Source organism: Diceros bicornis, chromosome 19 (genome assembly GCF_020826845.1).
Source record: "Diceros bicornis minor isolate mBicDic1 chromosome 19, mDicBic1.mat.cur, whole genome shotgun sequence".
Lineage (NCBI taxonomy): Eukaryota > Metazoa > Chordata > Mammalia > Perissodactyla > Rhinocerotidae > Diceros > Diceros bicornis.
In genome coordinates this window covers 46,418,804-46,439,905 of record NC_080758.1, presented here as the reverse complement: position 1 = coordinate 46,439,905, position 21,102 = coordinate 46,418,804, and the positions used below count along the sequence as shown (strand labels likewise).

Below are 21,102 nucleotides of genomic sequence, written 5' to 3'. Positions count from 1 at the left end.
ACCTAACATCCCCTGTGGCTTAGCTGTAGGGAGGGGAGGTCACTGCGGCTCCTGTCTGTCATCTGCAGAGCTCAGGGTCCATCGCACAGTGTTGGGTTTCCTGGAAGTGGGAGAAATCAGCTACTAAAGCTCTCTTCTCCACTCTTTGGTCATCAGCCCAGACTTACAATTTAATTTTAGCTCAATAATGAAAAGGGTAAAGAGAATCCCCCTGGCTAAAGTTGCTCGGAGGCTGAACCTACTCTGAATGTGAGGCAGAACGTCTCGAATCAAAACTCCTTGTGCATTTGTCTAGTTTACAGGGAAAATATTAACCAGTCGAACCCATCACACTGAGGTCTAGAGGAATCATAGAACGCCTAGGTGCTGCTGCAGGAAGCCTGGGGACCATCTGGTCTACTCCAGCTATTTTATGGAGAAGGAAAGGACACAGAAGGCACACAGAATTCCCACAACTAAGGGGAAATACAGTTCCTCCAGAGACAGACGCAGCAGTCAAAGCACCACCTTCCACTGCCAAGTGCCTCCCTGGGATTGCGCACTTTCCCCTCGGCCTGCGGCAGGGAACAAGTCGGGCGGGTTTGAAACCTGCCTGGACAACCAGTGCCACCTGGTTAGCCTCCTTGGCAGGCCTCCTGCCCGTCTCATGATTGCAGGCAAAACCAGCTCCATCAATCTCACCCTCACACTGCACCAGGTAACCTCAACCCCATTTCCTGAGGAAAGGGGAAAGGGGAAACTAATAATGAATCTGGCCTCCAAGGCACCAAGTGTCCACGTCATTTTGTACTGAGCGTACTCTGTTGTCTTTGCTAGCAGTGCGTTACAGTGCGGCATCCAAGAGCTGGAGGAGGTTTTGGCGGTCTCCTCCAACCTGACCCCACCTGGACCTCTGCACCACATTCTCCAGATAAAGACCTACTCAGATCACCTGCACGATGTACACAGCGTATCACACTTAACCAGCGCAGCACACTGCCTCCGCTTTCTGAATCATTTTCAACCACATCCAATCTCCAATATGCTGCATCACATTTCAGGCTAATGGCTATGGTAAGTGCTGGCGCTTTTTTCTGACCTGAGAATGCAAAATGAGTCCATCCTCTTTAGTGCTCCCCTTTAAACCTTCTGGAGACTCACACGAGCTACACTGAATTCTACTTTGCACACGGAGGATCCCGCTGCGTTATTGTTTCCATCATGGTGAGTAGGTGGATACGGTAGATATAACTTTAGGTTTCCGGATTCTGATGCCAGGAGGAATTGAGAGCGTGTAAAGTTCAAGTGCCTTCAAAGTGATTAAAATAAACAAGCAGACAACTGGTTCCTGGGCCACTCCCACCTCCTACAGAGAGCTTCATCTGGAGCGGCCACACTCTCCCAGTTCCCAAACTTGAGGAGCGACCGGAACGGCAGTCCTCGCAGCTAAGAGGGTTCACGCAGCCCCCAACAGCACCCGACGCCTAATCGCCTCTGTCACCTGTGGGCTTCGGTGGGTTCCAGGCCATTTTCCAGGCTGACATCTGTCTGCACCATCTCCTGTTTCAGTTCTCCGATCTCCGAGGCGATCGTGTCAATGAGCTATTCAAAGACAAAAATAGTGTGACGTCAGGAAGTGGAAGAGGCAGGCCCAGGGCCGGTAGCTACAGCCACTTCTATAGGAGCACAGAGATGACCACGTTTTTATTTTTTTAAATCCTGGCTCTGAATTTCCTCTACCCAGAGGAAGAAATAAGAGAGGGAACAGCTTCTTAGAAAGAGGAAGAACTTAGGTTTCGGTATTGTCCTAAGAAAAAGAATATGACACCCAGTTTGGTTTCTCAACATGAATACAAAGAGCAACAAACAAATCCTGGTGAAACCAGGCCTCAACATTAATATCGTCAAAGGGAAAACTCAAGAGGAATTCCCTGGATTACCATTTATACAATCATTGCTGCGGCTACAGAAATAAGCATATTTTAAAGACATATACAGCTTGCAAATCAGTTTCCAACAACATTAAACTTATTTCTCAATTTATTCTGGTTCTCTTTTGATGAGAGACGACTGTTAAGGAAAGGGGAAGAGAGAAGGCAGCATGGTCTGGGAGTGGGTGAGTGGGCGGGCAGGGTAGACATAGGGGAATGGATGGGGAAATGTTCTGGCAGGAGGCTGGTGTGGTCTTGTATCCTCCACCCACACCTGGGACGAGGCTACATCTGACCCTGAAGGCTGGTCTAAATTCTTGAGGGCACGGATCCACTCATTCAACAGAATCTTTCCTGGTGCTGAGGGGCACTGTGCGCACAGAGCAGCTGTTCTCAAAGTGTGCCACTGCTTGCTAATTTTTGTTTTAAATTCAGTTATTTCTCATACAAATGTTATTTATGTCAAAATGTAATAGATTGTTTTAAAATAAATATTTAAAAAATTTCTTCATTTATTTTCTAATAGAGCAAATATCTGTAGATAGAATCCACACGAACACATGGTCTTTAGGGTCCTCCATAATTTTTAATAGGGTAAAGGTGCCCTGTGACTAAGAAGTTTGAGAATCACTCCTCTAGCTAAAGACAACTGTTGTCTTGCCTCAAGCAGCTTTTATCCACCCAGACTCCAGGAGAAACTTCATTTGAGCGTGTAGACTGTTCTAAAATGTTGACCCCGTCTATTCATTCATTAATTCAACAAACCTTTTTGGCCACCCACTTCGGGCCGGGCACTACAAGTTATAGAGTAAGGCTGACAATTCTCATGAAGATGGTATTCTGGTGGGACACAAACCACAGCACAGAACACTGAGAAGTTCTAGAATGAAAAGAGAATTGAGTGATTCTGTAGGGAACAGCTAAGGGGCCACTCTAGCCACAGTGGGATGTTTAGGACAGGTCTTTGAGGAAGTGATGGAGCCCTGAATGACAAGGGAGCCGTGAAACGATCAAGGTAAGAGCCCTCCACACAGAGAAAGTCCCAGAGGCTGGGGAGGCATGTGGAAGGAGAGGCAGGCAGGAACCAGAGCTCCTCGGCATTCTAGATCACAGTATCCTTGGATTTGAGTTTTCTACACTAAGAATCATGGGAAGGCTTTAAGGAGGGGAAAGACATTTTACTTGTTTTATCTTCTAGAAAGATCACCTTGGCTGCTGGCGAGAAATGATTTGTAAGGCCAAGAGGAGGAGCAGCGGGACCAGTCAGGAGGCAACTGCAAGGGTCCAGGCAAGAGATGATGGTGGCCCAACCAAGGTGGTAGCAGTGGAGGTAGAAAGAACGGGGGAAACCCAGGACCAGTGTGACATAGACATTGATGGAAGTTGATGGATGGAGTGTGGGGGTGGCGAGAAGAGAAGAATCAAGGACAACTCCTAAGTTTTGAGCTCGAGCAATTAGACGGATGGCAGTGCCATTGACTGATACGGGACAGTCTTAGGTTTGAGGAGGAAATTGAGTTGGATATTGGGCAGGTTAAGTTTTATTTGAGTTGCTTATCAGCCATCAATTAAATTTAAGTGGCTTTTGACATTGAAGATGGAGCTATTTATACCTTTGGAAGTCACTGGCATACGTGTTAGTGTTCCCACGTCCTGTAACAGGAAGAGATTATCTAAGGGAAGAGTGTGGATAGAGAAAGGGTCCCTGCAAATAGCTCTGCACACTCCCAATACTTAGAGGTCAGAAGGGAGGTCAGCCAGGGCCTCCATGCTTGATCCTTCTCCTTTGTGTGTGACTGAGGTGGGGGCTATAGATAGAGCTTCTAGAAGCACTGGGGCCTTGGGAGAGAAAATGATCAAGAGATCTCCTTTTACATACATCCTGGTGGCAAAAATTAAAAAGTCCTAGGGGCTGGACTAGGGGTGTAGTGGTTAAGTTCAGGCACTCCACTTTGGCGGCCTGGGGTTCAAGGGTTCAGATCCTGGGTGTGGACCTACACTCTGCTCATTAAGCCATGCTGTGGCAGCGTCCTATATACAAAATAGAGGAAGACTGGCACAGATGTTAGCTCAGCAAGAATCTTCCTCAAGCAAAAAGAGGAAGATTGGCAACAGATGTTAGCTCAGGGCCAGTCTTCCTCACCAAAAAAAAAAAAAAAAAAAGGAAAAAGTTCTACAATGCCAAATATTCCAGGATGTGGGAAAACAGGAACCCCCATGTGCTGCTAGAGGAGTATTGTTCATAGACCACTTTGGAGAGCAATTCACAATATCTTATAGAGTTGAAGATACACAGACCTCCTACATATGCACTCTAGAGAAACTCTTGCACATCATATAAGGAGACCTTTATAAGAGTATTGGCTGCACCACTATTTCTAAGAAAACTAAATTATAAGCACCGAAATGTCCAGCAATAGGAGAATGGATAAGTTAAGGTACTGAATACTACACAGCAGTTAAAATGAATGAACCAGAGTTGTATGCATCAACACATATATAAACATCAAAGCTCAAAAAGCTTTCATAAAAGCAAAAAAACAAAGACAAGTTGAAAAGGGTTACATTCAGTATATGAAGTTTAAAACCATGCAAAATTGTACTATTTAGTGTTTGTAGATACACACATAGATGTAAAGACTACTCCAATATGCAATATGGGGGTTATAGTTCTAATCAAGGATAGTGGCTACCTCTAGAGGAGAAGTGGACAGAGGTGTTCACAGGTCAAGAGGCTCAACCACCTGTGAGATTCTACTTCTTAAAATGAAATGGCAAAATGATAGAATTTGACAGAGCTAGTGATGTGTATTTTAGTATTATGTGTGATTTTCCGTTTATTTAAAAATACTTCATAATCAAAATTATTAGGAAAATAGGAAAAAGGGTGGATGTGTATGAAAATGGAAGGAGATAGAGGGACTAAGAAGGTGGGAGCGAGGGGCCGGCCCAGTGGCGTAGTGGTAAAGTTCGTGGGCTCTGCTTTGGTGGCCCAGGGTTTGTGGGTTCAGATCCTGGGCACAGACCTATGCACCACTTATCAAGCCATGCTGTGGCAGGCGTCCCACATATAAAGTAGAGGAAGATGGGCATGGATGTTAGCCTAGAGCCAATCGTCCTCAGCAAAAAGAGGTTGATTGGCAACAGATGTTAGCTCAGGACTAATCTTCCTCACCAAAAGAAAAAAGGTGGGAGCAAGTGGGGTGAGCTGGGGAGTCTGAGTGTCTGTGCAGAAGCCCCGCCACTCTGGGTTGGGGTCCCCCTCCCATTCTGGGCCATGGCTATGGTCCCAGACAGAAGACCCACACACAGCCCACAAGGGAGCAGAGAGCTCTGTCCGATGGAGGGCCAGACACAGCCTCAGGCAAACCTAGGATTAAAGATTCGCAGCCTCAGCAGGAAAATAGGTCACTAGACACATCCACCCTCCCCACCCACAGTCACCTTCATGGCCACCATATTGATTTGAACATAAAATTCCCAAATGACCTTCCCCAGGAGAAGCAGCTGCTCTCCAGCCAGCTGCTTCCTCCCGACATTGCTTGTGCTGACACCTTTGGCTGCATCTCCAGACCTCTATGGTCCACACTAGCCTCCTTCTCTATACCTAGCCAAACACTAAGAAACTACAAAGTGTGGTTCTCACTCAGCAGCACTCAGATGGCAAATCCCGGATAACCCCACTCATCTGTAATGCACAGTGACCCCAAGACACAAAGGTGGATGAGGACTGAGGTTGCACCTGGCTGGATGGCTATGGAACCCTTCCCTGCTGGATGAGGGTTTTCTCAGCCCCTTCCTTCTCTCCTCCCACCCCATTCTTCCCCAACTCACCTATCTGACAGCATGGAGGGATTTACCTGACAAGTGGACCAGAGGTTAGGGTTCCAGAGCCAAGTCTGCCTCTCCGAATGCTCTGTTTACACACCCACCAGGCCCCTGCACCAGCAAGAGTCATTCCCAAACACCCGCTCCGCCCTGAGGTCTGCCCAGGCGGCACTGATTGGATTTGAGGTGTTTCCCACATTGTCCCCAGATTCATTTGTGTTTGTTTTCAATTCCTGTAGATGTTTGATCTCATCCCTTATGCTCTTACATTCTTCCAAATTTCATTCTTTGAGGGCAAACAGAGACAATATCACTCCCCAAGGGGACCAGTTTTAACCTACGCTTTCCTATGTTAAAGCCAACAGCAGTTTCAATGGAAGTGCTTCATCAAAATTGGTGCTGCTAAAACTGAAGTTTCTCCAAATCCACTTACACAACCCAGGACCCCAACACATCCCTGTCCATCTTCAGAATTGCTACAAGGGGAAGGGGCTGCCTAAGCATCTGGCAAGCCGGCAAGCAAGCGCTGCTGTCCACAATCCTGTTTGGCTGCCCAGGATGTGTGTGAACACCTGGGAAGGTGGCACTAGAGCCAAGCGGCTGTTACTCAGTGCAGTCAGAGTGAGACAGGACATCAGGTTCCAGGGCACTAAGTTGGTGAGACAGACAGTGGTTCTTATACCAAAACCACAGCATCTGTGTTCTCTCCAGAAAACTCCACAGTGACTAAGGCCTCAAGCCGAGAGACAGCCACTAACATGTACAGGGCACAGCGGAGCCCGCCCTGACAAAGCCCGGGCATTGCCTGTGTCTGTCCCCTGCAGGGAAACAGCGGCGAGGTGTGCTTGCCTTCCGAAGCAGGGAGAGAGAGGGCTGCTGGCAGGACGGGAACTTCTGCAGCCGCCATAGGGGGAAGAGGCCAGACGGACGGGGCCCTGGTGACCACCACAACAGGGGAGAGGAAGGCAGGCCTGGCTTTGGTTCTCTGGGTTCCCTCCTTCATTCTACTCAGAAAACGGCTCCCTAATCTGTGAGCATTCACGCATAACAGTGTTCACCTGGGTGATTTTCACGCTAACTGGCATCTAGGCCAAGGACTAGAGGTTCTTTCCTCGCCATTTGAGATCACACCCTGGGCTCGGCCCGGACAAGGCTGGACCTGTCGCACTCCAGTCTGGGGCAGGAGTCTGCACAGATCTGTACCATTTTGTAATCATTCTGGGTAATTTCCCCGGAGGCAGGAACCTCATCTGAGGGGCCACACCTCAGGCAGCAGCCTTGTACAGTTTACAGGCAGTCTAGCTTGCAGCAAGCAGCTGGTAGTTTGGCAGCATGGAGCAGTGTTGAGTGCACCAGCTCTGCGCCCGGAAAGACCTGCCTTCAAATCTCGTCTGGGCCCCATGATGGCTGAGTCTTGAATCCATCTGGGCACACTCATCCTTGGACCCCTGATGCTAAGGTGATGCTATAGGGAGAGGGGTGTGGAGGATTAAAAAGGACAATGAGATTAAAACACTTTGCATAAGCACCTAAATTCTCCCAAATTCTCTTCCTATTTAAATTCTCTCTATATTAATCATGATTGGTGCTGTGAAGCAGACAGCCCAGAAAGCTAAAAGACACTTAAAACACACTCAGATACCTGCCAGCCTGCAAAGAGACCATTTCATCACTAGCAGCAGACCGGGAACTACAAAAGACCAGTGTTTGTAGAGTCCAATCTTCCTTCTGCCTGTCTGCCCAGAAGTCCCCAGTCTCTGCCTATTAGACGCCCATTTTCTCCAGCTGAGGACAGAAAGCATTGTATGCCATCTCTGCTTGCGCGGGAGGCTGGAGGGAGGAAAACAAGACAGATTCCAAATTTTGTTTTCTTTCTTTTAGGGTTAGATAAAAGGAGAAAAATGCTCTTGAAGGTCAAGTAAAAATAAGACGAGGAAGTGCTCATAGAGCAAGTTCTGATACAGTGATCTTCAAATTCCACGTCTGAGTCAGGAATGTTATCAGTCGTTTGAAAAGGGATGTGTGGCTGATATGATGAAGACTCGAAACCTAGGGTGTGGGAAGTGTCAAGTGCTTGGCTCTCAACTGTGGAATTTCTATTCTCCAAGTGCATCAACTTGGCTTTGGGGTGTGATGGGCCTTTACACTCCCATCAGCTGTGTGGGATTAGACCTATTTCCAGGTCACGAAAACAGCATGACCCAAACAATTCCCTCTCCTGTCTGCTTCCTCTGAGCTGGAGAAGCCTCGTGGTCTGGTGGGTACATCTATGTTGGGGTTTTTCTAAAGTAGTCTGGAAAATAATGGGCTTCCTTCAAACTTTCAAATGATTTTGCTCCCAGGAACTGTCACCATGGAAACAAAAAAGTAATGAAGATGTCTTCCCTTCATTTGTATAGGAGTGTCTGGGAAGGATGCTGGAGCATCTCAGAACCTTGCCCTTTTGTCTTGTTTTTAAACTGTGTGTGTTATGTGGGGGCTCAGAATTGGCTACCTCAAAATACATCTCTTTACCTTGATTATTTTCTCTGAAAGAAACTTTGACCTCCTCCCCACCACTAACTGCCTAAAAGAATTTAACTCTGGTAGCCGGCCCGGTGGCGTAGCAATTAAGTGAGTGCACTCCACTGTGGCGGCCCGGGCTTCACAGGCTCGGCGGACCGACGCCCTGCTTGTCAAGCCCTGCTGTGGTGGTGTCCCATATAAAGTACAGGAAGATGGGCATGGATGTTAGCCCAGGGCCAATCTTCCTCAGCAAAAAAGAGGAGGATTGGCATTGGATGTTAGCTCAGGGCTGATCTTCCTCACATACACAAAAAAATTCTCAAAATAAAAAACAAAATTAAAAAAAAAAAGAATTTAACTCTGGATATGGATAGACTGAGAGGGTCCTTGCTAAGCCCATTCCAAGTAAAAGTAGAAGTTATCCTTTGTTTGAGACATTTACATTTATAAGGGAAATTTCCATTTGTAAAAGTATCTCCTCTGTAGCAGAAGAAGGGGGGGATGACCTTATCTCTAGAAACTCTTATCAGTGCAGAAGGGAGGACTTAGATCTGCACACTCTTGATTATTGTGCTTTCTGGTCATCGCCCACAGCTGACTCCCCCATCCCCAACATCCTCCTTTGTCTACCTGAATATGCCATTTAAGGTCAAAACCTCCACCATTTGTCAAGATACTCAGTTTCCCTGGGTCTCTCCCATGTATACATGTTATAAAGCTTTCTTTGATTTTCTCCTGCAAGTCGGTCTCATGTCAGTTTAATTTGTAGCCCAGCCAGAAAGGACCCAGAGTGGATAGAGGAAGGTCTTCCTCCCCTACAGTTATATCTCCCAAGGGTGGTTGCATTTATTTATTTTTTTAATTATTTAAATTTAATTATAATTAGAAAGATAATACATGAATACATTCCCATTGAAAAACATAGATTACTGCAGTTAAAGCTAATCTCCTTTGACCATCACCCAGAATCCCACCTACTCAGAGGTAACCACTATCATCAGTTTTGTGTGTATCATTCTTGAATGTTATCACTGTGTGCTTTTTCTCCCCAACAGAATTATATTAGTGTATTGTCCTGTAGCTTGCTTACTTCACCCAGTGAAATGTGGGATTTATCCACATTGATACACGAAGCCCCAGTTCATTCATTTTAAGTGGGAATGGTTTCCACCATAAAGATACCACGTAGGGATATACCATGTATCCACTCTATTTTGATAGACACTTAGGTAGTTTCCAATGTTTTGCTGCCACAAGCACTACTGCGAGGAACATCCTTTGTACTGTGTGAAACCTCAGGGAAAATGCCAGCTTCCGTGCGTGTAAGAGGTTATGAGGTGGAGCCACACTGCCCTCCAGGTGCCAGTGTCCATCTCTACTACCTCCGCCGTCTTTGAAAGCATCCGTCTCACTTGTCAGTGTTTAATATTACCAAACTTTTAAGCTTTGGCCAATCTGATGAGTACAAGTGGCTTTTTATTGTCTTAATGTGCTTTGCTCAGATTATATTTTTGTTGTCTACTTGTATTTCTTTTCCTGAAGTGTTGCCTGTTCATTTATCTGTTGCTCATTTTGGGGTTTCTTGATTTTTCTTAAGTTGTATAAGTTGTGGATATGAATCCATTGTCTCAAATATTTAAAAGATTTTCTCTCATACTGTTTTTCTGTCTTTTAAATTTCCTTAAGCTTTTAATGTTGATAGAATCAGAAGTTCATTATGCCTCTTGTTTACTGACCCTTGTCTAGGAAGTCATTCCTTATCTTGAAGTATAAATAGTTTCCTCTATTTTTTGCTAAGATGTATATATAGTTTTGCTTATTTACATATAATGTATTTATTTATCTGTAGGCCTTTCATTCATCTGGAATTTAATTTTGGGTGTGGTGTGAAGTCAGGACCATGTGGTGAGGGACGACTATAATATGGCCAGAGCTGGGTTCCCCAAGCCCCTAAGCTCCGGAATGGCTATATCTGTCCCCAGTTGCCTTCTGCAGGCCAAGGAATGTGCCCAGAGGGCTCCCTTTTCCAAATCTGCCCAAAGGCTGGGAGTGGCCCATGAAACATGAGGTAGAACTCTGCCCTTGATTTTTCATTCCAAACAGAGAGCAAAGGAGCTCAATGGTATTTATGCAAATGTCCATCTTAGCTCTGCTGATTCAAAAACGTCCCCTTAATCACAACCAGAATCTTCCTATTAACCAAAAAACAACATTCACTATCTTAAAGAAAATACAACACACCTCCAACACACTTATGTAGAGAAAAAGGTAATAAGCAACCTACCCCCATACCATCCTCCGAGTTAGGCGAAGGAATGTTTTGATGTGAATAACTTTCTGTTTTTAGCTCAAAGTAGTAAATAGTAGTATTTACAGGAAACAAACACAAGTGAATAATTTAATATTTAAAAGTAGAATTTTCGCTAAATGCCTGGCTTGGAATTCCTTTGGCTGTGCCACTTCAAGCAGCGCGTCCTTGAGCAAATCAATGTCCTCATCCGTGAACTGAGGATATGCTGAAGTGGGCTTCTCAGGGCTGTTTAAGAGTTCACTGAGGTGATGCAGGTAAAGTCCACAGCAGATGTATTTGCTGGTGGGGAGAGGGCTTAGCAATTTACACCAACCACAGATGACAGAAAAGTGAGAGGTCTGGTTTAAAGGGTGCTAGAATTGTGGAGTGGGATGAAGGCAGCAGGATGTGTTGGCTATTTGTATCTGTTGGGGGGCACAGGTCCTTGTGCAATGCCCATTAGGGAGACCTCCACATGCTATGTCTCCAAAGGCACTTAATTCCACAGGGCTTGTTAAAGACTTGACAAGCATGGATATACTTACAATGGAAAGAAATATTTGAAATTAGGGGAGTCCCAGAAAATTCAGGACCTGATGCCCCTTGTGTGCTGTTGGTACCCCCTGGGGGACCTCACTGATAGACCTAGAATCTGTAGCTTTTAGCCTCTTGGACCTTCCTCAAATCTGAAAATCCTGCAAACATCAAGCTGCACTTGATGACCTCCCTTGAGACCAGTGCTTCCACCCCAGGCAGCCCCTAATGCCTCCTGAGAGTGGTCAGGAGAAGGGAACCTGGCCCTACACAGCCAGCCCCAAGTCCCTTGTCAGAGGATGGCTTTCAGGCAGCTGGAACCTGCTTTGTCTGGTGCACAGACCTAGAAGGACCCTCAGAGTCAGTTCTCGACCAATGACTGATGGGCACTAGGGTATAAATACTCCAGCTCCCTCCCCCGTGCTTGTGACCACTCTGAGGTGAGACCTACACTGTCCCCAAGCTCCCTTTAAGATGGAGCCAAAGTTACCCTCAGAGGACTTTGCTTGAAATTGGACTCTTGTCTGACCTCCTTCTCTGCCCCACTCCACTATGGATTTCTCTTGGGAACACTTCCTGATAAGCTACTTTCATGAAAATATTTAGCTCTGGGCCTGTTTCTGAGGAACCTGACCCAAGATGCCCCCCAACCTTCCCACTTGGCCCCCCTCTTTCACCATTTGTGGTTGATGGTCCTGCCTGTGGGATATTCCTGGAGCCAGAGGCTCTCCCAAATGGCTCCCCATGGGATGTAAATTCCACAGAGCAGGTATGGTGTCTTTTTGCTCACCGCTGTATCCTCTGAGCTCAGGGATAGTCTCTGGCACACATGAGCTGTTGAATGAACGAGTGCTCTTCCCCCTTCCGCCTTCCTCTTTGTAACTTCCCTATTCATTTCCTTCCTGACCAAGGGTAAATCAGGACATGGAGGAGGTGGAGCTCCACTCAGTCCATTCTGACCTCAGCTGGACATGATGGTGAAGTAGCTGACATTGTGGAGGCCACTAACATGGTGCCGCTCAAGATTTTTAAGTTATTCATCACCAAAGACAACAACGTGGTTGCACATCCAGAATGCAGCTGCTCTCTTCTGATCCACGGTTAAGTTCTCATGGAGTGGAAGCTGTTAGCTTTAAACACGGTTCCCCTAATGACTAAATTGTAAAATGCTTCTACCAACATGTAAAAGAGACTCAACTTGGCTCTATCTGGCCAGACATTTGACACCAAATATGGGCAGGCTGTGAAGGGCTGGGAGGACCGTGCTGACACAGGTGTCACTGCCAATTCAGTGCAACTTCTAGAGGCCTAGTCTAGACTTGTTTTGCTTATTTTTTTTTAACTATATTTGAAACAATCCTGCAGAGAAAACACTCTGATATAACTTTCAATTTAGTATCTCCTTGGGAAAAAATAAAAACAACTTTTAAAGATACATATAGTGTCTGTAGTTCAATACAGGAAATATGGAAGCAGCTTGTGTAGTATATCTTCAAACAGTCATTCTGCTGAGGCCCTGATATCCTTTGTCAGTTGTCTGAGGCCAGTATTCTGCTAGATTCTTCAATGACCTCAGAGTCATAGATATTACTGTATTATTGCCGTGGCATTTGAGTTTTAAGTTTAAGTAACAAGCCAAATGAGAAAAGCACCATGAAGAATGAAGTTCTTTCTAAGAGTTGGCACTAGTATTTTGTACAGCCCTGGTTAGTTTTAGCATTTGTGTTTTAAGTTTGATTTTGCATTTTTTCTTTATATTTTTAAGAAATATTTATGGAGTACTGATTAAACATCAGGCTCTACGTCTACAATAGGCAAGAAAAACAAAAACACAATGTGCTCCATCAAATTTAAGATGCTATCAATTATAAGACACACTTATTTTATATGACATCAAGAGGAAAAAATGAGGTGCCAATTACAATTATAACACATCACTGACTATAGGATACAAATGATTTCAGAGACGATAAATTTCGAAAATCAGTACATCTTAGAATTGAAATGCGCTGATCTATGTCTTCATGGGGCTCAAGTTGAAGAGGCTGAAGTTGTGCTGGTCAATTGTTAGTGCTGGTTTTGCTGTCTTGTTTGTGACAGAGACGCTTATGTGGGGACCAGCAGTCTGGAATTTACAAAATGGGGGCTGGCGAGTTGACCAGCAGGCCTTCCAGCCTCCTGGGCTCCACTTGGAGCCCTCTCCACGTGCGACAGGGAGACAGATGCCTCTTGGGAGATGTTGCGCCAGGACGGTGGCTGGAAGCCTGGCAAGAGCAGATTCCTGCACAGGGAGCAGGCACCTCCACCCTAGGTCCCTGGGAAACTCAAAGCCAGGAGCCCATTTGCATGGGAAATGAGAGTGAAACCTGAACATGGTGCCCTTCAGCCTTCAAGCATTCAGAAGGACCCCAAGGCCAACGCAGCGTGGGTAGGTTCACCACTAAGATCACCCCGTCCACTCGCAGATCGTTCAGCCATAAAACATTGCTCCTACAGTTAAGAAAACTAGGCAAAACTTGAAGCAAAAAAAGTTCCCTTTCAAAGTCATAGTTGGGCACTAACAAGCCTACCTAAGGATCACCTGGGATGTCATTTTGTTTGAGTCTTTTTTTGTGTGTGTGAGGAGATCAGCCCTGTGCTAACATCTGCCAATCCTCCTCTTTTTTTTTTCTGCTGAGGAAGACTGGCCCTGGGCTAACATCCGTGCCCATCTTTCTCCACTTTATATGGGACGCTGCCACAGCATGGCTTGCCAAGCAGTGCGTCAGTGCGCGCCCAGGATCAGAACTGGCGACCACCGGGCCGTGGCAGTGGAGCGCGCACACTTAACCGCTTGCGCCACCAGGCCAGCCCTCTTTTCTTTTGATTAAGGCCCAGACTCTGTAAAGTCAGATGCAGAAATTGTGGAAGATTGATAAATTGCAAATGATATTTGTTTGGTAGAAAAGATAACCCCAAAAGTTTTGGTTTTATTGCCCTGTACATCTTTAGCCAGTTTTGTATTAGGTTGAACTACACGAAATTGCAATGTTAAGGTCAAAAAATTGTTGAATATCAACAATATCAAGCCTATATCTAACCTTGCAAAGTTAGATACACAAAGCCAGCTAACAGAGGATGTTACAGCTGGTTCAAGATTGGATTCCTTTGTCCACTATTTATGTACCAGTCTCTATCATCTGTAATCAGCTTTAACATCCTGTTGATTTTCTCCTTAATGAGTTAAATCAATCTTTGACACACACTAACTATGTATTTGTATGAGAATTATGTTTTTCACTTTTTGAAAATCGTCTCTGAAGTTTAGGGCTGTCCATTCTAAGAGACTTGACGACTGCAGGTCCTTAGCCTTGTGTACGTGCCTGTGTGCGGGGGGTGGTGCTTAACCTCTCTTGACTTCAGTCTCCTCAAGCATTAAATAGATCAATGGATTTCTAACGCCTCCTCCAGCTCAAACTCTTGGTGATTGCCAGCTGTCCTTCTTTGCCTTTCCGGAATGCAGCGGCATGAATGCTGTAGTCACATTCACTCCCCTTTTACCACCTCCAGCTTCCTACTGAACAGCTGTCTTCACTGGGCTTTCTACAAGCATTGGAGGAGAACTAATGACACCATTTCTGGAAGTCAACTGAATGTATATATCAATAATTTAAGTATGAAACTATTAAATTCAGCATTTCAAATTCTAGGAATTGACCCAAAGAAATAATCAGATATATACAGAAGAACATTCTTGGCAGCTTCATTTATAATAGTCAACAATGGAAAAAGGACTAAATGTCTAATGATAGTGGGCTCATTAAAGTGTGGTATAGCAATATACTGGAATACTATAGAGCCATTAAAATGCTGTTTCAGTTATGTATTTATTGATAGGTACAACATATGTCAATATATCAATATAGTGATATTAAGTGGAGAAAAGTTGCAAAACAGTATATATTCTCTGAGCCCATTTATGTAACTTATGTAACACATTTATACATGGATTTATGTAATATAGTAGAATTACAGACAGAGCAAAATTCCGGATGCATCAGCATCAAGACGCTCACAGAGCTCATTTCCAGGTGGAGCAATTAGGGGTAGTACAATATAGGTGATATTCCCTTTCTTCCTTACACTTTTTTATTATTCTGCAATAAGCATATTTTTTTCATAGAAAAAATAGCTATTTTCATTTTGGGAAAAATAGAAGTAAAAGAATAATTCGATGGTGGAATTCATATAAAGCTTGGAGTTCACAGCATCGCAATTAGACACGTTTTCTTCACAGCTCCGGGGTTTGCCAATATAATACTCTGCAAATAACTGCTTAAATTTGCCAAATGGAAGTGCCAGCAATACATCACTTGGTTGGTGCAGGCCTTGATAAAACAAAGCAAATAAGATGTTCTGCCAATTCTCACGGCCGAGCTACTGAATTCCACGCCAGGGGTTGACTTCAATATGGAATCCGAAATATCAGTTACACATAAGGAAGTTTTCTCTTTTTTCCTAGTTACAAAAAACCGGAGTAAACTCTGAGCTGTAATTTTCTTGTGCCCCAATGCGTCTGCTCAGCCCACTCCAAACGTCTACACATTTCAAATGCACTGAGAGAGCTGGGGTGTGTGTTTAAAGTAGCATTTCCTCAAATGTTCACCCCACACTAGCAGTGTAGGATGTGAAAAGGCATGATTACAAAAAAAGGTTTCCCATCCCAACAACATTGGAAACATCCAATGAAACCGGGTTAAATATTTGATTAAACAAGGTCACTGTGGACCCCTCAGAATCTTTGAAGATGCTGCTGTGCAGTGTGGGTCTCCAGGCAGAGAACAGGGTGTGCAGGATTCCACAGACCTACTGCCCTCAGGACTCTTTGTTGACGACCATTTCAGGGGAGCAGTGTTCTCCAGAAACCCTTAAAGAAATGCTGACTTAAGGGGATGCTGACATGGCCCCTGAGGATAGTAACTGCTGTATGTGGAATTTCAGTCTCAATTGAAAAAAAAAAAAGCAGAAATAAGTGGAGTCGGGATTCAAAGGGAAAGGACTTCGAGAGGAGGCAGGAATCCACAACTTGCAACATTAAAATGAAAATTTTGAAATAGACCATTAAGGTTTTTTTCTGTAAGCTGAGTATGACAACGTCCTCTGAGCACACATATTTAGTTTAGGGAAGGAAGAAGGCAAAGGGATTATGAAAAGGGAATTTAGATTTTAAGAAAATGTGAAGTTTGGTCTTTTTCAGTCCTATGAAGATGATTAGTAAGTCTGAGAGGATGAATCACTGAGGCTCTGAAACTAAAATGCAAAGGGTTTCTTCCTCATCAAGAACCGGAGCTTTGATGCAGAAGTCTGCCGAGGCACCCACGGCTCAACATTTCAGATAGGACACCTGTAGCAGGTACTGTTAGTGGCCTGCCTGTAACCCTTGGAGGTCACTGCTCCCTTCGCTGTGACAGCCTTCTACTGCAAACACCTGGAAGTCTCTGCCCAAGGTTCACAGATGCTCTGGCTAGATGAGCTCAGAGCAGGATGAGACTTGATGCATAAAGACCCCAGCTTCCTCGCCCTCACAGGGACAACTCTGACACTCACTACACAGTCTCCCAGAGGTCCCCAGCAAGACTGAGCCCCGGTGGCTGCCTTCCCTTCTCTGTCTCACTTCCATACTCCCCTCCCTGAGCTTCCCGTGATCACCTCCCAAAGAGACTACTGGCATTCATACCCTGTCTCTGAATCTGCTGCCGGGGAACCCAACCGCTGTTTTCCTTTTCACAATAAATTCAGAGCAAGACCTCTCAGGTTATCTCCTCCATCTTAGGCGGCCAGTTGCCTTTACCACCCCTCAGACCTTGACCCTCCTAGTGTTCCCAGGTACTGGGTGAGTATATAGGGGTGCCTTAGACTATTCTTGCAACGCTGCTTTGGCTTAGTTTATGAATCGGGCACAGTGTTCCAGTGCTAGCTTGGCCTCATCTCTCCTCTACACAAACAAAACAACTTTGATAAAGAGGTTTCCAACCTTCTTTTCATCATTAAGAATAAAACTAACAGAACAATATCCACCAGATTAGTGTTTCTTGAGCTGGAATGTGCACGCGCATCACCTGGGAAGCTTGTTCAAATGCAGGTCCTGATTCTTAGGTCTGGGTAGGGCCCAAGATTCTGCATTTCCAACAAGCTCCTCGGCTGATTGACAGCCCACACAAGGAGCTAGGTTCCAGTGGCCTTAAGAGCCCTGAGGACAAGATCAATGCTTTTTTTTTTTTGCTGAGGAAGATTTGCCCTGAGGTAACATCCGTGCAAATCTTCCTCTATTTTTCAGTACATGGGCCACCAGCACAGCATGGCTGCTAAGAGAGCGGTGTAGGTCCAAGCCTGGTAACTGAACCCAGGCCACCGAAGCGGAGTGCACCAAACTTAACCCCTAGGCCACCAGGCCTGGCCAACAGCAATGATTTTGATGTCGGCACATCCAGCATCTTGTCCAACTGGCCACATAGTGGGTGACAAATATATACTGGTTGCATCAACTCTTGCAATGGTTTTATTAATACTTCAACTCACTAATTTAATTCAGCTGCCCAGCTGCACACATGAGAGGAGCAATTGTTAGTGAAAATTCGCAAAGTTCTTCTGACAGTGGGAAAGTACGTACTGCATTGGGACACCAAAGATGTCAATGCACAGCATGGGTAGGTGGCAGATTTGGAATGTGAGTCATTGTCAACTCACATTTATCGGAGACCTGCTACTTTTGGGGTACTGGGATAAATGGATGCCAAAAGAGGTATGGACATTGTCCCTGTGCCAAAAAAAGCTTACAATGTGATTGGGAAAGTAAGACAGAAGAATAACAAGAAACGTGTCTGGTGTGTGGTCACAGACAGTTGTGCCACTGACAACTTTAATTTGCTTGATCTAACTCACTTGACACCTCAGTAAAGCCCTTCTGATCACTGAATAGATGGCAGTTATTAAAGCGATTGGCCTTTCCCGGGCAGCAAACACAGGGGGCTGCATTTTGCAAGAGAGATTCAGGTTTAACTTTAGTCGTAGCACACACCCACCACAACACACATGACACATGCCCTGTGCGAAATGTGTCCCTAATCAGAGAAGTTTTAATATTCTGAATCAGGGCAAGAGAACTAGGAACACGATCTTTAAAAACAGAATCCAACCCATGTTCATAGCAGCATTACTCACAATAGCTAAAAGGGGGAAGCAACTCAAATGTCCATCAATAGATGACTGGATAAACAAAATCTAATATATACACACAGTGGAGTGTTATTCTGCCCTAAAAAAGAAGGAAATTCTGACACGTGACAACATGGATGAACCTTGAGGACATTATGTTTTTGTTTTGTTTTGTTTTCTTTTGTGAGGAAGACCAGCCCTGAGCTAACATCTATTGCCAATCCTCCTTCTTTTTTTTTTCCTTTTACTCCCCAAAGCCCCAGTAGATAGTTGTATGTCATAGTTGCACATCCTTCTAGTTGCTGCATGTGGGATGCCGCCTCAGTATGGCCGGACAAGCGGTGCGTCGGTGCGCGCCCGGGATCCGAACCCGGGCCGCCAATAGTGGAGCGCACGCACTTACCCGCTAAGCCACGGGGCCTGCCCCGACATTATGTTAAATGAAATGATCCAGTCACAAAAAGGCAAATACTGTATGATTCCACTTGTATCAGACACCTGGAATAGTTAAACTCGTAGAGACAGAAAGTAGAATGGTGGTTGCCAGGGGCCAGAGGGAGAGAAGAATAGGAAGTTATTGTTTAATGAGCACAGAGTTTATTTGGGAAGATGAAAAAGTTCTGGAGATGGATGGTGGTGATGGTTGCACAACAGTGTTAATGTAATTAATGACACAGAACTGTACACTTAAAAATGGTTAAAATGGTAAATTTTATGTTATGTATGTTTTACCACAATTGAAAAATAAAACCGTAATCCACAAAAGTCAGAAAACAGGGTATCAGAGTTTTTTGTGTTGTTTTTTTAGACATATATGCTATAGAGACCATATTTTGAGGAAATAATCTATGATAACCCAGCTCCAGCTTCTAAGCCCTGGACCCCCCTAAGAAGGTAACAGTCATCTGAAGCAAAACTCAAAAGGGCCCAAAATGTGAAGAGGAAGAACCTTGCGACAGCACTCTCATTGATCTCATACATACGGGCTGAGGGCCACCTCTGGGCTGCCACACTCAGAGGGTTCCTCTTGATGCTGGAGACAAAATGCAGCCTCCTCAGCAGTGCCTGTCTCACACCTCAGTGTCTTCTGTTTCCTAATGGCATCAAACACTCAGGATGGAGAAGAAGGGCCTGCTGTTCACACACAAAGATGGTTAGGAATGACCAGCCCAGCAAAGGATGACAGGAATCCTTCTAATGCTGGACAAGCCTCCTGGAACCAGGCCACCGGTCTGAGATGCCCCAGGAGGGAAGACCTGGCCTAACAATAGGAGCATCGACCTGGAGCTGCAGACCTGCGGTCAGATCCGGAGCTGGAGAGCTAGGTGGAACCCCATATGTCTTTCTTTTGTGTCTATGAGCAATGCCTGGCAGCTCCTGCCCTATTTTGGGCTGGAGCATTTTAGTTCAGATGAGAAACTTGTCTAGGGCCACATGACTTTTGTCTGGGTCCAGTTGGTGGGTGCTTGAGGAAGACTGCTGGAGTTACAGCTGGAGTTTTAGAATCTGCTTTTAATGTTCAGCCTAATTCAATCATCAAAACACATTGAGGGGATACTCTGAAATGGTGCAAGGAGCCACAGGAATCTGCAGGGCAAGGAAGTTAAAGCTGAATTAAAAGGGCTCCCTGCAGGTCCTTCAATCAAAGCCACGGTCATCCCACGCTGCCTGGTCCCCACGTGCCGGGTTCATGTCCTGAGAATCGTCTATTCTGATAATCAAGGGATTGATGTTTTTGACAGCATACAGAGGCACCATTCAGAACCAGTACCAACTATGTTGACTTTCGTCAAGCTGTGAAATTCATCAAGCTGGATACTGATGTGAGCACTTTCTGTATGTATGTTACACTTCAACAAAAAGTTTAACATGTAATAAAACGGTGCCATTTGGAGACTAAAGAATCACAACATCTAAACGCATGAGTGAGCCTGGATTGGATCCAGGATGAGGGGAAAAGAAATAATGTAAGGACTTAACAGGCAATTACCAAATGTTGAAGACCAATTGTGGGCTAGATAGTGTTGTATCAATGTTGCATGTCTTGGTTTTGATCTTCTACTCTGATTATGTAAGCGAATGTCCTTGTTCCTAGGGAATACACACTGAAGGATTTAAAGGGGCATGATGTCTCCACTGTATTCTCAAATGGTTCAGAAAATATATTACACATGTAACTACATAAAGGCAAATTTATACATTTATGGAATATTTATACAATTGTGTGTGTGTGGAGAGAGAGAGAGAATGATAAGGCAAATGGGGCAAAATGTAAATAATTGGTGAGTCTGGAACCAGGGTAACGAGTATATAGGAGTCCCTTGTACTATTATTGCAACTTTTATGGAAATTTAAAATTACATATAACATATATATGAAATTATATAGTACATACACACATGGAAGTATATAATACAAGGAATCCCGTGTGCTATTGTAGCTCTTCTGTAAATTTGATATGATATCAGTAAAAACCACCATCCCCGACCCCCAGGAGGTGTAAATTAAAACAATGTACTCAAGAATGAAAACCAGGGGCCGGCCTGGTGACCTAGTGGTTAAGTTCGCATGCTCTGCTTCTCTAGTCCGGGGTTCCCATGTTTGGATCCTGGGCGCAGACCTGTATACTGCTTGGCAAGCCATGCTGCGGTAGGCGTCCCACATATAAAGCAGAGGAAGATGGGCACGGACGTTGGCTCACTTCCTCAGCAAAAAGAGGATTGACAACAGATGTTAGCTCAGGGCTAATCTTCCTCACTAAAAAAAAAGAATGAAAACCAGGCTCTTGGGAACCACTTCCCTAACATTTCCCAGCATATCTCCAAAGCTCACTTTGCACAT

At 44.9% G+C, this 21,102-nt stretch overlaps 1 protein-coding gene across 4 annotated transcripts in view; it reads right to left on the bottom strand.

Annotated features, from left to right (window-relative positions):
* Positions 1-21,102, bottom strand: part of RIN2 (Ras and Rab interactor 2) — a 214,399-nt gene that overhangs the window by 60,886 nt on the left and 132,411 nt on the right. The window contains exon 4 of one of the 4 annotated variants that reach the window (XM_058563310.1): positions 1,481-1,581. The exons of 1 other annotated variant lie outside the window; for it this stretch is intronic. In XM_058563310.1, the coding sequence (XP_058419293.1) occupies positions 1,481-1,581 (101 nt within the window). 2 more of the 4 variants (XM_058563313.1, XM_058563311.1) reach the window with 2 other exon arrangements.